The sequence below is a fragment of the Nannobrachium achirus genome, assembly GCF_963921795.1.
Source record: "Nannobrachium achirus genome assembly, chromosome: 1".
Taxonomy (NCBI): domain Eukaryota; kingdom Metazoa; phylum Chordata; class Actinopteri; order Myctophiformes; family Myctophidae; genus Nannobrachium; species Nannobrachium achirus.
Window position 1 is genome coordinate 20,294,548 of NC_137810.1, and position 20,779 is coordinate 20,315,326.

At 41.3% G+C, this 20,779-nt stretch overlaps 1 protein-coding gene across 1 annotated transcript in view; it reads left to right on the top strand.

Annotated features, from left to right (window-relative positions):
- The window catches only part of brinp3a.1 (bone morphogenetic protein/retinoic acid inducible neural-specific 3a, tandem duplicate 1), a gene marked incomplete at both ends in the record, with an annotated part of 57,527 nt that extends 37,452 nt beyond the window's left edge, over positions 1-20,075 (top strand). Inside the window, 4 exons of the mRNA XM_080723123.1 lie at positions 2,720-2,825; positions 4,900-5,136; positions 14,277-14,499; positions 18,959-20,075. Of these exons, the coding sequence (XP_080579249.1) occupies positions 2,720-2,825; positions 4,900-5,136; positions 14,277-14,499; positions 18,959-20,075 (1,683 nt within the window). The remainder of the gene's footprint in view (positions 1-2,719; positions 2,826-4,899; positions 5,137-14,276; positions 14,500-18,958) is intronic.
- Positions 20,076-20,779: the final 704 nt, after the last annotated feature.

Genomic DNA, 20,779 nt, shown 5'->3' on the forward strand with positions numbered 1-20,779 from the left:
AGCACAGTGGTCCACAAATGCACTAGATTGGTCTATAGATGCACTGCAGTGGTCTAAATGTGTGCGACAGTGGTCTACAGATGTGATACAGTGGGCTATAGATGGACTGCAGTGGTCCATTATTTATTGGGCATTTGAGCCACGGACCACCATTTGATGAGATTTAGCCTTTCAGACCCAAAACTTAGAATATTGTGTTATCGTTGGATAATATTTTGTCCACAATTCCATGCTATATTGATGTGGTACCATATAGCAGAGATAACAGGCAAATTAGAAATCAAATTAGAAATCTTATTTTCTAATGGTGTAGACTTCATGTAAATTAAGTAATGCAGATGTTTCTATTTCTCATAATGAATTTCTCTCTCACTCGCATGCACGCATGCACGGATGCGCGCACGCACGCGTGTGTCCTCGGATAAACCACGTTTTGTTACAGAGTTTTAACTGTTGTTGTTCATTATCTTCACTGAAATGTTAAACAGTGGTTTTCCCAGGATACAAATTGCATAGCTCGCTCCAGCTTGAAAATAATGTCACTTTCGTGTAGATAACTGTGAAATCAGGAGGGGAAGTGCGGGCAGGGCATCAAGGCCACTGTGGCCGAGGGGCATCTATATATTTTTTCAAGGGGCACACGGCCAAACAGAGGGGAAACGAGGTGCAGTGAAATTCACGAGTGGTAGCAAAAAGTTTGTTTTGCAGAAAACTCAAAATGGCGGAAAATCTAGTCAGGTGGAAATGTGCGTGGCCTCAGGGGCGTCACAAGGGGTAGGAAAGTGGGACTGAGTTACTGGGGCCCAAGGTGGAGGGGCCCTAATAACTTTATCTATTGAAAAATAGCAGATATACAAGCTCACAGCGCGGCACCGAGTGCCGCGCTGCGAGCTTGTAGATCTGCTATTTTTGAAAAGTTGTGAAAATGTGTGAAAATCTTTGAATATATGTATTTTTCAAGCGGACATTTCTAACTCAAATTTTGCTTCTGGTGGTCCCTGGAACTAAATATTTTGAGATCGGGGTCCGTGGCCAAATACATATCATCTTGGGGGTCCTTGACATAGGTTTCTTGCACACATTTTCACGATTTTTAAAAAATAGCAGATATACAAGCTCGCAGCGCGGCACTCGGTGCCGCGCTGTGAGCTTGTATATCTGCTATTTTTCAATAGTTAATATTCACGGGAGGCCCGCAGTGAATCCTTGTACCCAGGGCCCAGAATTTGGTGTGACGCCCCTGCGTGGCCTAATATGGGTTGACTTGTGTCATGAATCGTGATCCAAGGAATCCAGGGGAAATGATTTATTGGTTGTATGACCTACGGTTCAGCCCGGGGGCCAAATGCGGCCCGAGGGCAAATTTTATATGGTCCGCGGCTTCATTCCTAAATTGAATTAGAAACGGCCCGCCAGCACCGTCAAAGAAGAATATTTTTTCCAGAGTATAATTTGTCAGGATTCCTTGTTCCCTGTTGTCTCATTCTGAAGGGGTCAAAGAAAGGCCATTTTATTGTATTTTTTTACATAGCACATCTAACAGTTATTTGTGTTTGTTCAGAGCACACACCTGAAAAAGACCATTGATATTAAATATTGATGATGATAGTAAAATAAAATCGTTTAAATGTGGTGCATATGTTTGAGACTTTGTTACGGTCCGACTGATGTCAGGAGATATAGTCGGCCCTTTGGTGTTTTAATATTTTCTAATTGTGTGTGGTATTCTGTATGGTATAGTAGTTAGTCTAAGTTTATAAAATATAACTAGCACATACTTACTGTATGCAGAGGTTGGAGCACTATTGTCCACACCGGATGCGCTGCCATCTTTATTGTACTTTGGACATTGTTACAATTATCTTACAATGGACATTAAACTTGCGGATTATAGCTTTACAGCGCTTCATGGCCTGGCCCCTAATTACATTCTTGAGTTATTAACCCCCTATGAGCCTGTGCGCACCCTGCTGTCCTCCGGCAAGAACCTACTGGTTGCTCCTCAGTCGAGGACGAAGACAAAGGGTGACCGTGCCTTTGCTGTCAGCATTCCTTGACTCTGAAACGACCTGCCTGAGGAGCTCAGGCTCGCTAAATCAGTGTCTAATTTTAAATCACTTATAAATGAAATGAAATTATGGAATGGCATTATCGAAATACCCTTCCATATTTCTTTTCTTCTTTTTTTTATATTTTTTTCACAGCACGTTATACTCAATTTATGTTATTGTGTTGTTGTTGTTTTATTCTGATGCTGATTTCATTTGACTTCTTTAGTTTTATGTAAAGCACGTTGTAACCTTGTTTAGATAAGTGCTTTATGAATAGAGAATTATTATTATTAGCACTATCATTTGACAGATCACACCTTGACATATCCATTAAAGGTTTACTCCAGAGCACTTTGTTACTCAACTCAATTTTCACCTGTCTCGCTGGTTTGCCATTATCCTAAATGTGATTTGCACGGTGGAGATTGAATAATGCGTAATGTATTTTGTGTTCCTTAAAAGTGGAGTTAGAGAGTGAAAAGGGAATTGTTAATTGTGTTTCTTGTGACATTCAGCTTCTCTCTCTCTTACCTTCATGTCTCTTTTACTGTCACTCTCTCTCTGTCATTTCCCTCTTATGTTTTCTCTCTCTGAACATTTAATTATGTTAGTGGATGACTCTAACAGTATGGATTATTGACATTACACCTCTCTTCTCCTCCCGTTAGGTGACCGAAACAAGGACGGGCCCTCTTGGATGCAGTAACTATGACAACCTCGACTCAGTCAGTTCCGTTTTGGTTCAGAGCCCTGAAAACAAGATCCATTTACAAGGTTGGCTTCCCATAATTGAACCCACCACATTTCTGATGGAATTGTCACACTTTCTGTTCTGTTGGCAAGTGATCAAATTGCATGTGAATCCCAATGCATGATAATCAAGGGGGAAACAACAACAACAACAATGTATCGCCCCGATTGTATCCTATAGTTGTTATTGTTATCCTATAGTGTTATCCTATAGTGATCATGAATTGTTCATCTTGCCACTAAACTAGAGGTTACGTATGTATCCCTGGTTCTTTTTCCTCTGTGAGTGAGATGCTCACTGTGGGATATTAGCGCCCCCAGGCGATGACAGGGCTACACTGTACTCCCGGGACAAAAGTCCCACCTCCCGGGTTCTTAAGGGTGACGTGGACCTACGCGCTTCCTCTTATCACCGTTTCTCTGCTCGCAAATTGCGAAGTGTCGCAGAGGAGAGTGGGGATGTCAATGAAACTCTGTTCCCATTGGAGGCGCTCTGACTCCACCCAGTATAGAGGCCAAACACCTGTGAGGTCGTCGGACCTAAGCTCCGTCATACTGGCACAAGCTGGGGACCGGCGCTGACTTCACGGGTTCCCGCCGCGCCCGCTGGAAGCTGTGGAAGCAGTCCGGGTCCTTCGTTCTTCATAGCGAGTGTCCCTCTCACAGAGGTAAAAGGACCGGGGTTGTAACCTCCAGGTTTGGCTGTTGGAATCGAAACGGGTTTCCGTGGACCCACGTGTGGTGCCTGCCGGAAGCCACGGAAATGTCACAGGTTTAGTTGCGACCCCCGGCGCCTCGATGCGGCGAGGAGGGGAGCGGCCACCCACAGTCGTGCCTCTGTTGCCTACGGCGATATAGCTAGCAAATGTGGACTGTGACTTCATTCCTGTGTTGACATGCAGTCCTCCATATGTAGGAGAGTAGGATTTGTCAATGAAAAACCCTCAGTTTCCATCTGAGGTGCTCTGGCGCCATTCGGTGGAGGGAGAAGTGTAATGGCCAAAGCCTGTATTTTCGCTGGCGAAGAACCCTGGGAAAGCGTCACTGGCCCCGCGAGTCCCGCCAAGGCTGTCTGTCAGCGGGGCCTGGTGGAATCGGCGAAGTTCCCTGGGAAAACGTCACTAGCTCCGCGAGCGCTGTCAGGGCTGTCTGTCTCGCGGGGCCTGGTGGAATAGTCACGCGACCCTCGGCAGTGCGATGCGGCGGGGGGGAGAGCGATAACCCACGTGTCGTGCCTTTGGGGACTGCCTATATCCCTGTGTTAATGGCGCTGATATCCCATAGTGAGTATCTCATGAGGAGAGGGACAAAGAACAATGGTTTCAGTTCAGTTCGATTAGTAACAGCTGCGTTTTAAGTGTTGCCAAATTTAACTGGGGGCGTGCCCACTGAAGCTCTCTGTTGATTTCCCATGATGCACTTGGGCAGCAAGAAGTGTGTTAATTGTGTTGCTTCTGTTAATTACTGTAACTATGGTACAGTAATGCAATGGGGGATTATGTGGCGGAACTTTGTGTAGTTTTGTCATGGTGTTCATTTTTGTTGATAAGATATTTTGTTTTAAGACCATGAGTGTGAGTGTGATGTTTTAAGTGCATTTATTACATCAATGATCCATGTCTCATTTAATGCATTGGCATAAGTAAAGTGGTATAGTGTTCTATAGAGGTATCATGAGGGTTAAAGCTGAAATCAAGTTTTGACAGTAGCATGTGGTTATGATTGGAGTACAGTTATAGTAAGACGGGTGAAAAAAAAAGTCTTATTCCACAATTCAGTAAAACATAATTTTCAGCCTCAACTGTATAATGTTAGAAATGCATTGACACCTGACCTGTGATTGGTTAAAATAAACTATAAGCATGATTTGATTGGCTGTTGCCACAGACAAAAAGTGTAATACATTTGTCTTGCCCCGGACCTCCCGTCCACCAGGGGTGAAACAAAAACCAATATAGTATTTCCTTACATTTACAGATTTACAGATGTACAGTTGCACACGGTTACAACACAACAGATGTATGCAATACCCAAACTAGTTACACTTCAATTATTCATGTGACGTTCCTAACTGTTCTGTTCTCTGTCATTGCCCCAGGCCTCCAGGCCATACTGCCACAGTACCTGAGGGCCAGATTTGTGCAGGCAGCTCTCAGCTACATTGGATGTAATGAGGAGGGCCAGTTTGTGTGCCGGGACAATGACTGCTGGTGCCACTGCAGTGTGGACTACCCCCAGTGTAACTGCCCCGAGGTGGACCTGAGAGCAATGGAGGCCAGCTTGCAGCGCATCAGAGATTCCTGGACTATGGCCAACCAGGACTTTGAGGAGTCAGGTCAGTGCTGTCGGTACAGTACATTAATTCAGCAGTGGTGCCCCCCCACCCCCCCACGGGGTGGAATATTACACTCCACTGTTACGGCCCATCTTAAGTGGCGTTGCTCACATGCTATGCACATACTACTGCACCACTGCACCTCGCGCATGCGTAATCTTTAGAATTTTTTGAAGAATGGAAAGGAAACTGACTGTCAAGGAAAATGAACAGATGCTTGCTAGCACCCTAAATGTAATAGCTTACTGTACGCCTACGCCTAATAATATCATACAAAAGTAATTCTTCTTTTCTCACATGCACAAGTTGTGACAATGTCAGAGATAGTGTAGGGGATGAGCACGGTGAAACTGAAATGGAGGTGACACATTGGAGGTATGTAGAGGACAATGTGGAGCACTGCAATGAATCATCATCAGCTGATGAGGAGGCTCCTGCTGTGACAAAAGCTCAAAGGCATCTCTTTGAGTTGAAAGAATGACTAAATAATGACTTTACCTCTTTGGAAAGGCAGGGAATAAGTGTTGAAAAGGCAGCCAGACAGTAACATCCTCAGGGTTCATTTAACTCAAGAGATTGTACAAAAGTAACCAAATGGACCATTTGGTTACAATTTTGTACACTCTCAGCTACAAAAGGTTCAAGTAACAGGGGGTTTGATCGTACAGTACTATTTAATTCAACCTAGATAACTTTAGGCATATAAGACCATAACAAAAAAATAACAACTAAAAAAGAAATCAGCCAACTAGAGCCTGCTCCTTCCTGCTGGATTTCTGACCATTACCGCCCCTTTCCCACTGCAGTTTATTTCTGTCCACCCGCTCCCTCAACAGCTAAGTTTAAGTACCGCCTGCTCCCGCAATGTTTCAATCGGGAATTAAATACGTGTGTGTGTGTGTGTGTGTGTGTGTGTGCGTGCGTGCGTGCGTGCGTGCGTGCGTGCGTGTGTGCGTGCGTGCGTGCGTGCGTGCATGTGTGTGTGTGTGTGCATGCGTGGGCGTGCGTGAGAGAGAGAGAGAGAGAGAGAGGGAGGATTTGACCATTTCAGTTTTTAATGGCAGTGGCCTGCGATTCAGGGGCTGGAACCAGCTTGTTACCATTTCAGCACAATGGACAGAGACACAGTGGACTGGGCTAACTGATTATCAGCAAGCTATTAATACATAGATGCATAACCTGTATGTAATAAAATATATATATATACCTGTATATATATGTTTTTTCCCGCTTCTCTGCCTTTTGACATACATACTGTACATGTAATGGTAAACTAAAGTAAAGCTTGACCACATTAAACAATATGTGGGCTTATTGTTTTATTAGCCTACATGGCTTTTCTGTGTTCTCGCTTGGATCATGGTTGCACTGTGCTCATCTGAAACTTGTTTTCAACTCATTTCAACGTTGCGGGCAGGCGTGTGAAACGAGCAAGAAAGCAGGGGTGTCGCACCAAATTCTGGGCCCTGGGTACAAGGATTCACTGCGTTATTTTGTGCTTTAACTATTGAAAAATAGCAGATATACAAGCTCACAGCGCGGCACCAAGTGCCACACTTTTTGAAAAATGTTGAAAATCTCTTTGAAAATCTTTGAAGGTTTTTTGAAAAAACTATGTTTCTATGTCAGTGGTGCTCCAACTTTTTCATTTCAAGGACCCCCAAAATGATATGTATTTGGCCACGGACCCCCATCTCAAAATATTTCGTTTCAGGGACCCCCCAGAAGCAAAATTTGAGTTTCAAAATATATTATATTCAAAGATTTGCACACATTTTCACTACTTAAACTAAAAATAGCAGATCTACAAACTCGCAGCGCGGCACTCAGTGCCGTGCAGTGAGCTTGTATATCTGCTATTCTTCAATAGCTAAAGTATAAAATAATTAGGGCCCCTCCACCTTGAGCCCTAGTAACTCAGTCCCACTTTCCCCCCACCTTGTGATGCCCCTGTAAGAAAGTGACAGTTTCACAGGAGTGTGCCCACTTCTCACAATGTCACTCCACCTGACAGATTGCCGCATCTCCAAACCAGCCTGCTCTTCTTGCATTGAAAATGAATTACTAGACTCGCCTGTAGCTTCCCATGTGAAGACTCCTGTAAACTACTTTTATACAAAACATCATAATTGATAGGCTGTGACAGAAAAACGTGTATGCACAATAATTCACAGTAATTGACAAGCAATAACACCGAAACCTTGTGATAGCCATTGAGGCACATTTATGTGAATGACTTAAAAACGAAGGGCTTTAACAGATGACTAAGTACAGTAGTATAACTTGTATAAACATCTTTCTTTTAACATAAAATATAAAACAGGCCAGAGCCACTTGGAAATACATTATACAAAAGAACAACATGAATAACAGCAGCTATAGTCTATAGAGTTGTACCTGTATAGTCAGATGCCTTGAAGTATTTCCTAAAAAAAATCTAAAAAGCAAAAATACATCAAATTAGAATTTTCTCACCAACACAGACATCATATACGGTAATAACACATTTAACATTTTAAATACATCCTAAATACTCCTAATGAATAATAGAATTAAGTAATTTGACGAAGTAGCCTACAATGAAGCACTTGGTCTACCTAAGATTGCTGTGGAGGAAGGAAGAGAATATTACGGGTGGGCTGATGCACTGTGCAGTGTGCACTGTCTCTTCCAAGATGTGCCCACAGACACTAACAATGCCCTCGGGTGCACTCAGGGGCGTCACACCAAATTCTGGGCCCTGGGTACAAGGATTCACTGCGGGCCCCCCATGAATGTTAACTATTGAAAAATAGCAGATATACAAGCTCGCAGCGCGGCAAAATCGTGAAAATGTGTGCAAGAAACCTATGTCAAGGACCCCCAAGATGATATGTATTTGGCCACGGACCCCGATCTCAAAATATTTAGTTCCAGGGACTCCCAGAAGCAAAATTTGAGTTAGAAATGTTCGCTTAAAAAATACATATATTCAAAGTTTTTCACACATTTTCACAACTTTTCAAAAATAGCAGATCTACAAGCTCGCAGCGCGGCACTCGGTGCCGCGCTGTGAGCTTGTATATCTGCTATTTTTCAATAGATAAAGTTATTAGGGCCCCTCCACCTTGGGCCCCAGTAACTCAGTCCCACTTTCCTACCCCTTGTGACGCCCCTGGGTGCACTATACGCAGGGAGGGATGCTCAGGATAAAACATGCCAATTTTGAGAAGTCTCTGTTGAATCTCGGTGGAACTTCCACCATGGAAGACTGCTGTCTGGGTGTTCTGATAGGTGGGTGCTGAGATATTTCATCACCCACAGCTTTTTGTGCCAAAACACAGGATGCATCATATTCCCAGTCTGTGAATTGGTGACTTTGTTTTTTTGGGTGGTGGTGGCTTATCCTCTGCTGGGACCAGATCAAACTGCATCTTGTGGATAATTTACTTTGCGCATTTGGATTGGATTGTTTTAATAATAGGCCTAGGCTCGGCTAGCCATTCTAAAGCATTCATTGTATTTGGACCCAGCATCTGTAGCGTCAGGTAACGTTGTAATCCTGTACTGTAGTGTCTGTACAGTACATGATGTGCAGGGGCTTCACTAGTGCCCATTAGTTCTTAGAGATGCTAGGCACAGACTTTGGCGACTTCAGAGAGAAAAGGTGATGCGGTGGCAGTGTTTGCTGGGTCTAATGTATCACGTTACGTAGCACAAGCGACATGCCGGGGGCTGTGTTGTCAGACTCAAGGTGATTGGTAGCATCCTTGAATAACTTGAGGAAGGCAACCATTGTTTTCAAAGTGTTTGCATTGATCTGACTGCTGCATATGTTTTCCTTATTGGTTTATTGGTCGTCAGTAATGAGGAGATCTCCTCATGCTGTTGCAGTATGGAATCCAGCATATCATAATCTTGATAGATTGCTTGAGGGATTTCTTCAAGCTGTTCTGCAGACCTGAATGTTTGACCAGGTCAATAGCTTGGTCAGCTCGGGTGTCTTTGCCAGCACAGCTGGGGCAAATGCACTTGAACGGGTCAATATCAGAATATCTAGAATATCTAATACTACAAATCTAGGAAAATATGCCTTCTGGAAAGGCATAATTTTCAAGATGTCTGCCAGGAGTGTGTGTTTTTAGATATGTTAGTATTTCAGCATGCTACAACTGGTCATATGATGCATTTTGCATCATATGACCAGTTGTAGCATGCTGAAATCGGCTGAAATACTAAAATATCTAAAAACACAGATTGAACACAAAAAATAACTCAGGATTGTGTTGATCGTGTCCCACACAACAATAAAATAAGATCTGGTTGTCCCAGAGGTGACCTGGTCCTTTAAAATGACTATATCACAATTGCAAAGTGAGTTAAAATATTTTGGTGGCCGGGAGTTTAAAATAGCTATATCTCAATTACAAAAATGCATACAAAAATGTTTTGTATAATGTTTTCAATTGAGATATACTGTAGCCATTTTAAGCACCACACGGCTATTTTGGATGCCATCTTGAAAATATTGCCTTTCCAGAATATATATTTCCCTAGATTTTTAGTATGTTAGAATGCTCAATACTACCAGAATCATTTGAAAAACCTTTTTATCAATTTGGGGTTACTGTAAACCATATACTCTATTGACCCGTCTAACTCGTCAGGATGACGTTTAGGATGTGTGCATTGCAGTTGAGCCTGGTGTATCCACACATGGGCAGAAATTATGTTAGCTATGTCAGTGATGTGTCTATTCCAAATGCACAACGTTTCTGGAACAGCAGGTGCATGATGTTCTGTTCTGTTTTTTGACACACCATCTTCGAAGGGTGATGCAAATAACATCCTCAAAACAAGACCGAAGTCGTGGCTTGTGTAATGGATGGTACTGGATATGAATGAGGTTTTTATGGTAATCGTCAGTCCATATACTGTTTGTGATGGCACATTTGTCATATTTTGTGGCTACACACTATGTCGACAAAGCCATTTCCAGCAACAAAATCATATGGCTGAATGTCTCAACAACAAATACAGCACATTTAGGCCTATTAATTATTATAATGACCTGCTTTGATTTTTCAACTTCAGTTGTTGACTCCATGCTTCAGGTCCATAATATCTGTGTTATTCTGGGACCCGTAGGTTTTTTTGTTCACACCCGTGAGACTTGCATTGGGTCCCACGGAAACCACAGGATTCCATTTCAGGGGCTGGACAGTACAGCCAACCTTTTTATGCATGCTATATGATATTTTCCTACTTAACATACTGTTTTACAAGCTGGTCAGAACCAAGCGTGACAACAACTATAAAAGTGCAATTTAATTTGGATATGCTTGTCTCAACTTCAAGGTTTTCATTGGGTTTTCACCTCATCTACTGATCCAGTTCATAATGCAGGATAGTAGTAACAGGGCAACAAGGGCAACTAATAGAGGGAACTGTGCTTTACAACACAGGTATAGCAAGTTTGCTAAAAGTCTACTCAGTTAGAGCCACCTACTACCGCACAGCCCACCGCAGTCTTCCTAATTAAGAGAAACTTGCAATCAATCATACTACCTCATCTCTTACACTGCCTTTTACATACATACAATCATGTATTTATTGGATTGGATTTTGTTTTGTTGTACTGTATACTGTAAACATTTGACAATTCTAGACCACCAATTAATAACATGCCCACCGACTACAGATGAAAATGAGCTCATTATCTAACGCCTTTATTGATGTGGGAAATGAATTACTGATTAGTGTTCACTGTCCATAGTAAACAAATGAAATAAATAAAATTGATTTAATAAGCTGAGAACAACACTAAATAGTTTATAATGCTACTCATATGCAGAGAATAAATGTGATCTATTCCTTCATCAGTACCATAGATAATTCATTTTGAAAGTTTGTGCTGTATTATAAATAAGCAGTTAAAGGTAAGTAGCCACTGAGCTGGTTTGTGTAATGTTAGTGATAAAATGGCAAAATATAATACAAGGCAAAATATAATACAAGGTAATATAAATATAAATATAAAAGGTAATACTGTACTACCAGTAGTGATACATTATACAGTGAGTAAGTAATAAACTGTATAAAGTGTGCAAAAACTGCATTAGCAGTGTTCACAGTGGCGTAACTGACCATAGACTAGGTCACTAGGATATAGCGTTTAGAATTGCACCTTCTCTGGGTCACTAAAGTAGGGTATATAAAGAACAATATACAGAATAAAGAATAGAAGAAGGAATCTATGGATACATTAAGACTGTTAAGTCAGTATGGTACAGATATGTTGTAACCAAATAATTTTACAGATTATGTCTTATACAGAATATTATGGATGAATAAATATGCCAGAATATACATTCATGCAGCAGAAGGATGAAGAAGTTAGCAATCAAGTAGCAAATATATACTGTCATATATAGTTAAAAAAGTCAGTATTATTATGGTGAACTATACTAATTTTGACATGTAGGTACATTCAGATACATTCTGAAAACGTTTTTGCTTAATGTCTGTAAATACTGCATGAGCAGTTAGTGAGGACATGCTATTTACAGGCCTAGAATTATTGAACGCTTTAACCAGTGAAAAATAGCAGATATACAAGCTAGATCTGCTATTTTTGAAAAAGTCCAGAAAATGTGTGCAAATCTTTGAATATTATGTATTTTCAAAGCGAACGTTTGTAACTCAAATTTTGCTTCTGGATGGTCCCTGGAACTAGATATTTTGAGATGGGGGTCCGTGGCCAAATACATATCATTTTGGGGGTCCTTCACATGAAAAAGTTTGAGAACCACTGACATAGTAGTCTCTCAAGAACAGACTAACTGAGCTCCAGTTAAGTGAAAAGGACCTTTTCTTTGACAATGGCTCACCAGATTGCTGACATAGAAACATAGGTTTTTCAAAAAACCTTAGAAGGATTCAAAAGACACTTATAGAATCGGGTCAAAATTCTAATTTTCACGATTCTTTTCAAAAATAGCAGATCTACAAGCTCGCAGCGCGGCACTCGGTGCCGCGCTGTGAGCTTGTATATCTGCTATTTTTCAATAGTTAAAGCATAAAATAATGATACACAATAATGTGTACCCGTTCTAAATGGGTCAAAGACATTAAAAGTTGTGTACGACTGTACGTTTTATTTATTTATTATAATATAGATATGTTTTGTATTTTGTTAAAAAATGTTAAACCTCTATATTCCATTAGATCAGTCTTTGCTCAGTAACAGGAGTCTCCCATTTCTCCATTTATTTAGTAAACAGAAAATACATTTTCAGGTTGAGATTTGTGGAGAACTCCACAAAGATCATTAATCACCTTCAGCTTTTGTGCTTTTGTTTTTCACTTCCAAGTTCACTCGTTTCTCCTGTATCATGTATGAGTTCTCTCTACTGATTGGATAACTATCCCAGAAGGAGAACCCTGTTACTGAACAAACACTCTATAGCAATGATCGCAATTGGAATATAGAGAAATGTAACACACAATATGTCTTTTAGTTTTGACATTTGGACATAGATAATGTATAGTTGACTAACACAATTAGGAAATACATTTCTGTATTCTTTTTAGTTGTTAAATCAGGTTTTGCTCGACCAATTAGCTATAAAAATAAATGCTCCAGGACTACAATGACATTGGATTTCAGCATTGTGTTAACTCATTCATGGTCACCAAGCCACTAACAAAATTAGCCTAATTTGTCAAAGGAATTAATTAACATTTCTCATAATACTGAGGTTCATAGCCTCCAAAAAAGACAAAAACTAAAGAAAAACAGAGCCAGTCTGTCTGTACAAACAAAACCCCAACCCTAAAGCCTAGTTTTTACTTAGTTGTACGCTGGTGTCACACACTGAACATAGACGATTTTCAATCTTTGCGTTGTGAGATCCGCTATTTTCGATGGACGACACGTAGCACAAGCAAGTATAAATCAGGTATTATATTTTCTCAGTTTTTTCATGTCATGGGATTTATTTATATTTATATGATATTTGTTATCGTGCTCACAGTGTGCCTCTGTTTGCTATAGATGTGTGCCTTCTACTCCAAGGGACCCTTTTGTTTTAGAAGTCATATAAAAGGGAGGCATTGTTACTTTGCTGCTTTCAGTTGCTGACAAGGTGATAATGGTAGGAAGACATCAGGCTTTCAGGGATGAGGTGCCATTGTCACCACGGCAAAATAACATTCTAGTTTTGGCAGCAGCTGATACTTTACCCCCGTCCCTGGGAATCTTGCCAGTGTAAGCACGTTGGAGAGCACAGGGTACTGTAATTCCACCGAGAACAAGAGCGCAAGCCTGATTAAAAACAAAAAAAAGAAGGAGAAGACAAAGAACAAAGGACTGGAATGACCGCAAAGACAACAAGCAAGCCTTTCTGGGAGCATAATGTGCATGACTGATTTACCAGGTATCAGAGGGAGAAGGATTTGCTATACATAATCTGTAATGGAGCACACCGGCGCACTCTTTCACCCTCTCTCCTCTCCAATGAACAGCATGAAAACACTCCACTTGGGAAACATTCTGCACTTTGGGAAGCAGACCTGAAACCATTCAATACACTGCATTGCATTGCATTTACACTAATAGTATTATTTCATTGCAATACACCCTGACTAATCATCAGGCAATCCAATGAGTCTAGAGAGGTTTTCCAATCTGATACGGTATTATCAGCATAACGTGTATTAATTGCGAACGCTGGAATCATTTTCTCATACTGTTATTGATTCACCCAGATAACAAACCGTTGATGATATTGGCATTGAATGGTAGGAAAATGTAATGTGATTATTTTTATATCCTGTGCCCAGCAGACGGCAGTGCTTATAGCCTGCTGCAGATACAGCAGTCTACTATGGCCTTCTGTTTGGCTGGTCATTTCCCTTTGTATTGTTTTTTTTTTCACTAGTTTAAATCATTTTTAAAATGATAAACACAAAACGAACAGTTTGGACATACAAGGTTTCCACCCGACAACAACGAAATGTTCATGGGAGCATGATCCATTGCGTGGAGCAGTTTTTTCCTGGTTTCACGTGTTCTGTCCAGAAGCTGATGTATTGTTGTTTGGATGTGCAAACTTTTTGCAACTAGGATTTATAACTCTCCGCACCTGTCTGCCTTTCAGATGAGTTCCAGAACTTTGTGCGGCGGCTCCCTACGTTCTATGCCCTCAACACATCTGCTATCCAGTATTTTTGGAAGATGGAGCCGGCTGCACACCAGCGCTACCGTCAGCTGGAGCTCAGCAACCAACAGCTCCTCAGCAAAGCACGACGCATTGTCAGCAAGCTCTTCAGCCTTAGCAAGAGGTGTCGAACACAGCCCAGAGTCATTATGCTGAGAGAGAGGTGAGAAGATGAGAAGCTTCACTGCTCACCTTTTAGTCAACACAGATGTCAATACAACTGTGTGTTTGTGTTTGTGTGTGTGTGTGTGTGTGTGTGTGTGTGTGTGTGTGTGTGTGTAGTATACAGTATACAGCACACAATGTGAGGGTTGCATCGATTGATTGAATATCGGCTGTGGACGGCGCACTTCAAAACAGCCGCCCCCGTTATTTTCAATAAACCTACCCACACCGGCGGCGTCAGACACGTAGGCACGCCCGCCTCTCCGATACGCCACTGTTTTATTTCCAGTTGTTGCGTGTGGTGAAAAATGTCCGGCAGCCTGTCCGCAGCCCGTGTGTGTTCCCCTTTAGTCTAAAAGGATTACACCAAAAAGGTCCTTGCGGTCTAGTTTCCATTGGGGTTATTTTTTATTTATTTAAAAATAGTAAAAAATGGCAAAAAAAAGTTTAGGGTTAAGGGGTAAGGCATGGACGAAAAAAACAGTAAGCTCATTGGGAAATTTGTGGATAAAGTAGCGCCAAAAAACATTCAGTATCATCACAAATATAAAACACATATATGTACTGAGTAGAGAGGACCCCTAGGGGGCCCTCAGAGTTACTACAGGGGGTCCGCCAAATCTTTGTGTGATCATGTTTGATCACTTGAACCCTAGCACCCCTATTCTTAATGGAACATTAGCCAAAAAATTGTCGGTCGAACTACAAGCTCACAACGCCTCGTGCTGCGAGGCATTGTGAGCTTGTAGATCGGCTATTTTTTGGCACAGAGGTTTGGTGTAGAGGGAAAAGAAGAGCAGACTAGTAGGCATTGACAGTTCAAGTGGTTAAATACCGGTATATGAAAATACACGTTAATCCAACCTACACAGATGATAGTGCTGTCAAGTCTAAACTGTATAAGAAATAATCCATGTACATTTTTAATCTGGAACACAATTTTATACATTACATTATGTAGTGGGGGTCCCTGCTTCATCTCTCTCTCAACTAAGGGGTCCTTGGCCTGAAAACATTGAAGACCCCTGTGTTACACAAAAATGAGCAAAATTACCTGACCTGAGCACAATTAGGCCTAGTTTAGTGTCAGTTTAACAGAACCTCAGTTGTTTATGCTATGCAGTCTTGGCACTATACAACGTTGTTATCCCTGAAAAACTAGGCTAATAATGAACTCAATCCATTAGCACGGCATTATGCAGCTCAGGGACATCACGAGTCTACATTTCTTTGGCAAAAGAAGGAATCTACAGCACGGTAGCATTTAACTTGAATCCTTAGATGAATTATGTAGTTCTGTCTGGAGATATGCATGAGGAGATTTCCATTGAAATTCATTTTAGCCTATAACTAGGCTTCATCCACATGCACAAATCTGCCCTGAGGATGGATTGAAATTTAATTTGACTTATGAGCACATTGATGGTAGATGAGAGGTATCTATCTACCACTGTGGGATCATTTGAAATGCAGTGGAGTGAGAGAACAGAGTAAATCTTACAACTCTTAATTTGGTGTAATACCTTGAATCAATGAATTAAGTAAGCTCTTATTTAAAGCTTCTAAAGTAAAAATGTCCAGAACGTATTCATTTGAATGACATTGTAAAACTTTAAAAGTAAATATCAATTATATATATTATAATACTGTGTATACACACGCACGCACGCACGCACGCACACACGCACACACACACAAATATATATGTGTGTGTGTGTGTGTGTGTGTGTGTGTGTGTGTGTGTGTGTGTGTGTGTGTGTGTGTGTGTGTGTGCTGCTGTGCGTGCGTATACTGTGTGTATACTGTACTACACACACACACACACACACACACACACACACACACACACACACACACACACACACACACACACACACACACACACACACAGTATACTGTGTACCGTAGTTATAACCTGGACATTTGTCGTTACCCAGCTTATCCAGCTGTGAGCAGGCATTACAGCTACAGTACAGGTCTCTCACATGAGCATTACATCCACTATAAACGTTGTCATTTCATAAAAGCTAATAAAGAAATAGACAATGGAACAGCGGTAATCTCTGTATTTTCAATATGCAAGCTGAATATATCACATATGTTGGAAACTCCTTAATTGCATTTTTATTGTATTTAAAGTTGTACATGTTTTCACTTGATAAAAAATTAGGTCCAGTTTTCAGAGGACAATTACCTTAAAGTAAGCTCAGTGTTATTCAAGAAAACATGTTTACTTTTGCATGCTGAAAATAATGGCATTATCTCTGTTCCATTGCCTGCTTCCTTATTGGCTTTTGTATTATTATTGTTGCTGTTTTGGACAAAGTTCATGGTGGATTTATTCTTTCTTTTTAAAAAGAGAATTCATGCATCTCGGTAACATTGTGTTCATGTACCGAAGCATTATGGTCTTTGTCTGAAAAAGTGAGATAAAGAAATAGCCAACGGGAATGGCTACAATTTGCGTAACATCTTGTGAAATGCATCCACCTACTTTGCCATTTTGAGATTAAGAACTTCCTTGTACATTTTCTTTGTGGTTGGTTTTCAGGTAATTTCAGGGACGCAAAAATCTAAATCAATCACTAGCATTTTTACCAAATCAGCTTCCCATTTGAATGACTTGTGGCATTCCATTCCCCTCCCTCCTTCTAATGTCATAGTACAATTATTTGGGGTTTTAAAATTTAACAAAAGGTTGTGTTAAGGTGGTCAAAGATATTGCAGAAAAATGCCAGGTATTCGGGCAAATAAGCTTACACATTTTACTCTTCCGTGTAGTCATGACATGGACAGATCATGATACTGTCATGTGTAGTCATCCCCTAAAGGCCTATTCTGAGCGAGGAAAAACCCTGAATACGTTCCGGGAGAATAGAGAAGGTTTCAGGATATCAGCTAGAGCAGCCACAAACCATTTGACATGTGGCTTTTGTGTTTCCAAGGGAAAGAAATGTTTTTAATGCGAGATTGCAACATCTATCATCTCCCACAAAATAGCTAGTTTACCCACAGCAGGAAATTGAATCCTTGGCTCCATGATTATGCGGGTCTGTGTTGTTGATCTGAGTGAAATGGCCTGACCGACAATGAACAGCTTGTGCGGTGAGCACCCGCCTGCTCTAGGTTTGTCCCTCCTGGCTGCCGCGTCTGCAAGACAATTTGCATACCGTGCTGCCACAGTGTATGCTAGAATGATGGGACAACTACCTGCCTCTTGCTGTGCACAGCTTCCACTGAGGAGGCGGGATAATGCACAATTGCCCACATGGCACATAACTCTAGCCAAAGATAACAGACCTTTTTCATTTGAAATAGGATGGATTTTGGTGGTCTATATTATCTACCATACACGAGTGAATATGCATTAGCAGCTGTATAAAGCTATTCACATAGCTAGGGAAAAGTTTTTTTTTGTGTGCTCCGTTTGCCACCTTCACCCACATACAGTACAACATTAATCATTGTTTCCTGTGTCATCTGGTCAGAGTCTTAAAGATTAATGGAAGTGTGCTTCAAACAATTGCATATAACTTTAATTTAGAAGTTTTAAAGGGATATATAATTATCTTTGCTCTAGATTGAGTAAAATGTTGGTCTCACCGTCACATAGCTATTACCGACTATAATAGAAGCACCTGATTCATGGAAATCATTATTTCATTATCCTCATCATAATTTGCATAATAGTCAATTATGATTATAGGCATGTTAATCAAAAGTCATCTATAAATTACACAAGCCATGAGTCATAAAATATTGTAGATGATCAGGTTAACAACAGCGTTTAGCTGTTAGAGTATACATGGGCAACTGGCGGCCCGGGGGCCCACCTTCACTTAATGCGGCCCGCAGGTTAATATTGGAATACTGATATATTATTGAGAGAGAGAGAGAGAGAGATGCAACAATTATAATAATAACAACTATAATAACAGTCCACAGACATAGTCCATGTTAAACCTCAACCCGCAGCCTGGGGGTCCACTTCACCATCACATCTCCAACATAAAAGTTTGCTCCCCAACCTTAAATGTGGGTGCCCTTAATTGGTGTGTGGGTATGCTTCACAAAAATATGACACAACTGGCCAGGGGGACACTATAATTAAAGTTAGTCATGTAAATGTGTTTTCACCTTAAGGCTAAATGTCTATCATAACAAGCCTAAACCTCTAGACAGTAATGCCAAGACAAACAATTACTATAATAGCCAGCTTAAAGGTACCAAGATGAACTAAAACCATAATGACTATTGTCCAATCAGCAACATCACTGCCACATGCCAAGAAACTTGACAATGCATAATGCTTTACAAAACGTGTCCAAAATCACTCCCATTATCATGTCATGACACTCTGTGAAAAGAACTTTGGAACTACTAAATCTTCACATATTATTTCACACAGCCATTTTACTTTTAGTCTTATGTCCTGTGCTGCTCTGTCTTTGTTGCAGGCGCTTCAGCTACTGGCTGAACTACATCCTGTCTATCATGTACTGCAGTGAGAACAACCACATTGGCTCTTACCTGGAGGAGACCAAGAGCTGTTCCTGTCCCTACGAACACCCGTCCTGCCAGGGCGTGATCCCCTGCACTGTGGGCGAGGGGACTTCGTGTGCCTCCTGCTCCTACGAGAATCGTTCGCGCTGCGCCACCTGCAACCACGGCTACATGCTGAGCCAGGGCGTGTGCCGCAATGAGGTGCCCGACTCCACAGACCACTACATTGGCTTTGAGACTGACCTGCAGGACCTGGAGTTGCGTTATCTGCTGGAAAGACGTGACTCCCGGATCAGCATCCACGGGATCTTTGTCAGCAACGACGTCAGGCTAAATAACTGGTTCGACCCGTCCTGGAGGAAGAGGATGCTGCTAACATTGAAAAGTAACAAGTACAAGTCAAACCATGTCCACATGCTCTTGGGGATGTCTTTACAGATCTGCCTTACCAAGAATAGCACCCTGGAGCCCATGCTGTCTGTCTATATCAACCCGTTCGGGGGCAGTCATTCGGAGAGTTGGATCATGCCCATCGACCAGAACAACTACCCAGACTGGGAGAGGACTAAATTAGACATTCCCTTGGACTGTTACAACTGGACGTTAACCCTGGGGAACAAGTGGAAAACCTTTTTTGAGACAGTCCACTTTTACCTGCGGAGTCGGATCAAGGCCCCCATGGCTAACGGGAACGGGTCTGTCTATTATGAACCCTTGGAGTTCCTGGAACCAGGACGGAACCTGGGCTACATGAAGATAAACGGTATCCAGGTGTATGGCTATAGTATGCACTTTGACCCAGAAGCAATTCAGGATCTGATTTTACAGCTGGACTACCCATATACTCAGGGATCGCAGGACTCGGCCTTGCTGCAGCTGCTAGAAATCCGGGACCGGGTCAATAGGCTTTCCCCACCCGGACAGCAGCCTATGGACCTGTTCGCCTGTCTACTGCGACACAGGCTCAAACTGTCAGCTACGGATGTTGTCAGAATCCAGGCAGCACTGCAGACTTTCAGTGCCAAGCAGCCCAAGTCGATGGAATATGAGACAACCAAATTATGTAGCTAATAAGTGGCCACCGTCCAATTGCACAGATGGCTGTGCAGTTATCACACGCGCCTGATGATGGTTAAGAACAATTTTGGAACAGAGTGAGGGACATTTGGGGGACATTTTCATTTCATTATGGCTGTTGAGAGTGCATTTGGGATGCTCATGTCAACTTTCATATGAATTTGTACAACTTGGTAGGAAGGTTTTACTTCTACTGCCACAATTTCTTTTCCCCCTACTTGCTTCTGATGAAATAACCTTGACAGTTATGGATATCAAATAAATATCTATCATCAAATAAAAACTATCATCACTGACAATGTTGCCTACTACTGTATGTGCTGAAGTTCGTAGATTGCACAGATTTCAAGAATTACCGTACCTACATACGTAACCGCTTTAGCTGATGAAGTATTATCCCAGCAATGCATTCTTCAGCATGTTGTTTTCTTTTTGGTACATTGCGTTATGTTACATTGAGTTCAACGTAAACATTATTGTTTTATTGCAGTGCCCTCATGTATAGACTTGCACATAATGGCAGATATATCTGTTCTTTTCTTTTCTATTTCACATTTTGTATTAAAATAAAGTAATTATTATAATAGAGATGTATTAATCAGCCTAAGAAAAAAAAATACAAAAAAAGAATACACCATGATCACAGTAGCCATGTTACAGGCATTCTATGTTACATGTGCTTTTATTTTTATAATACT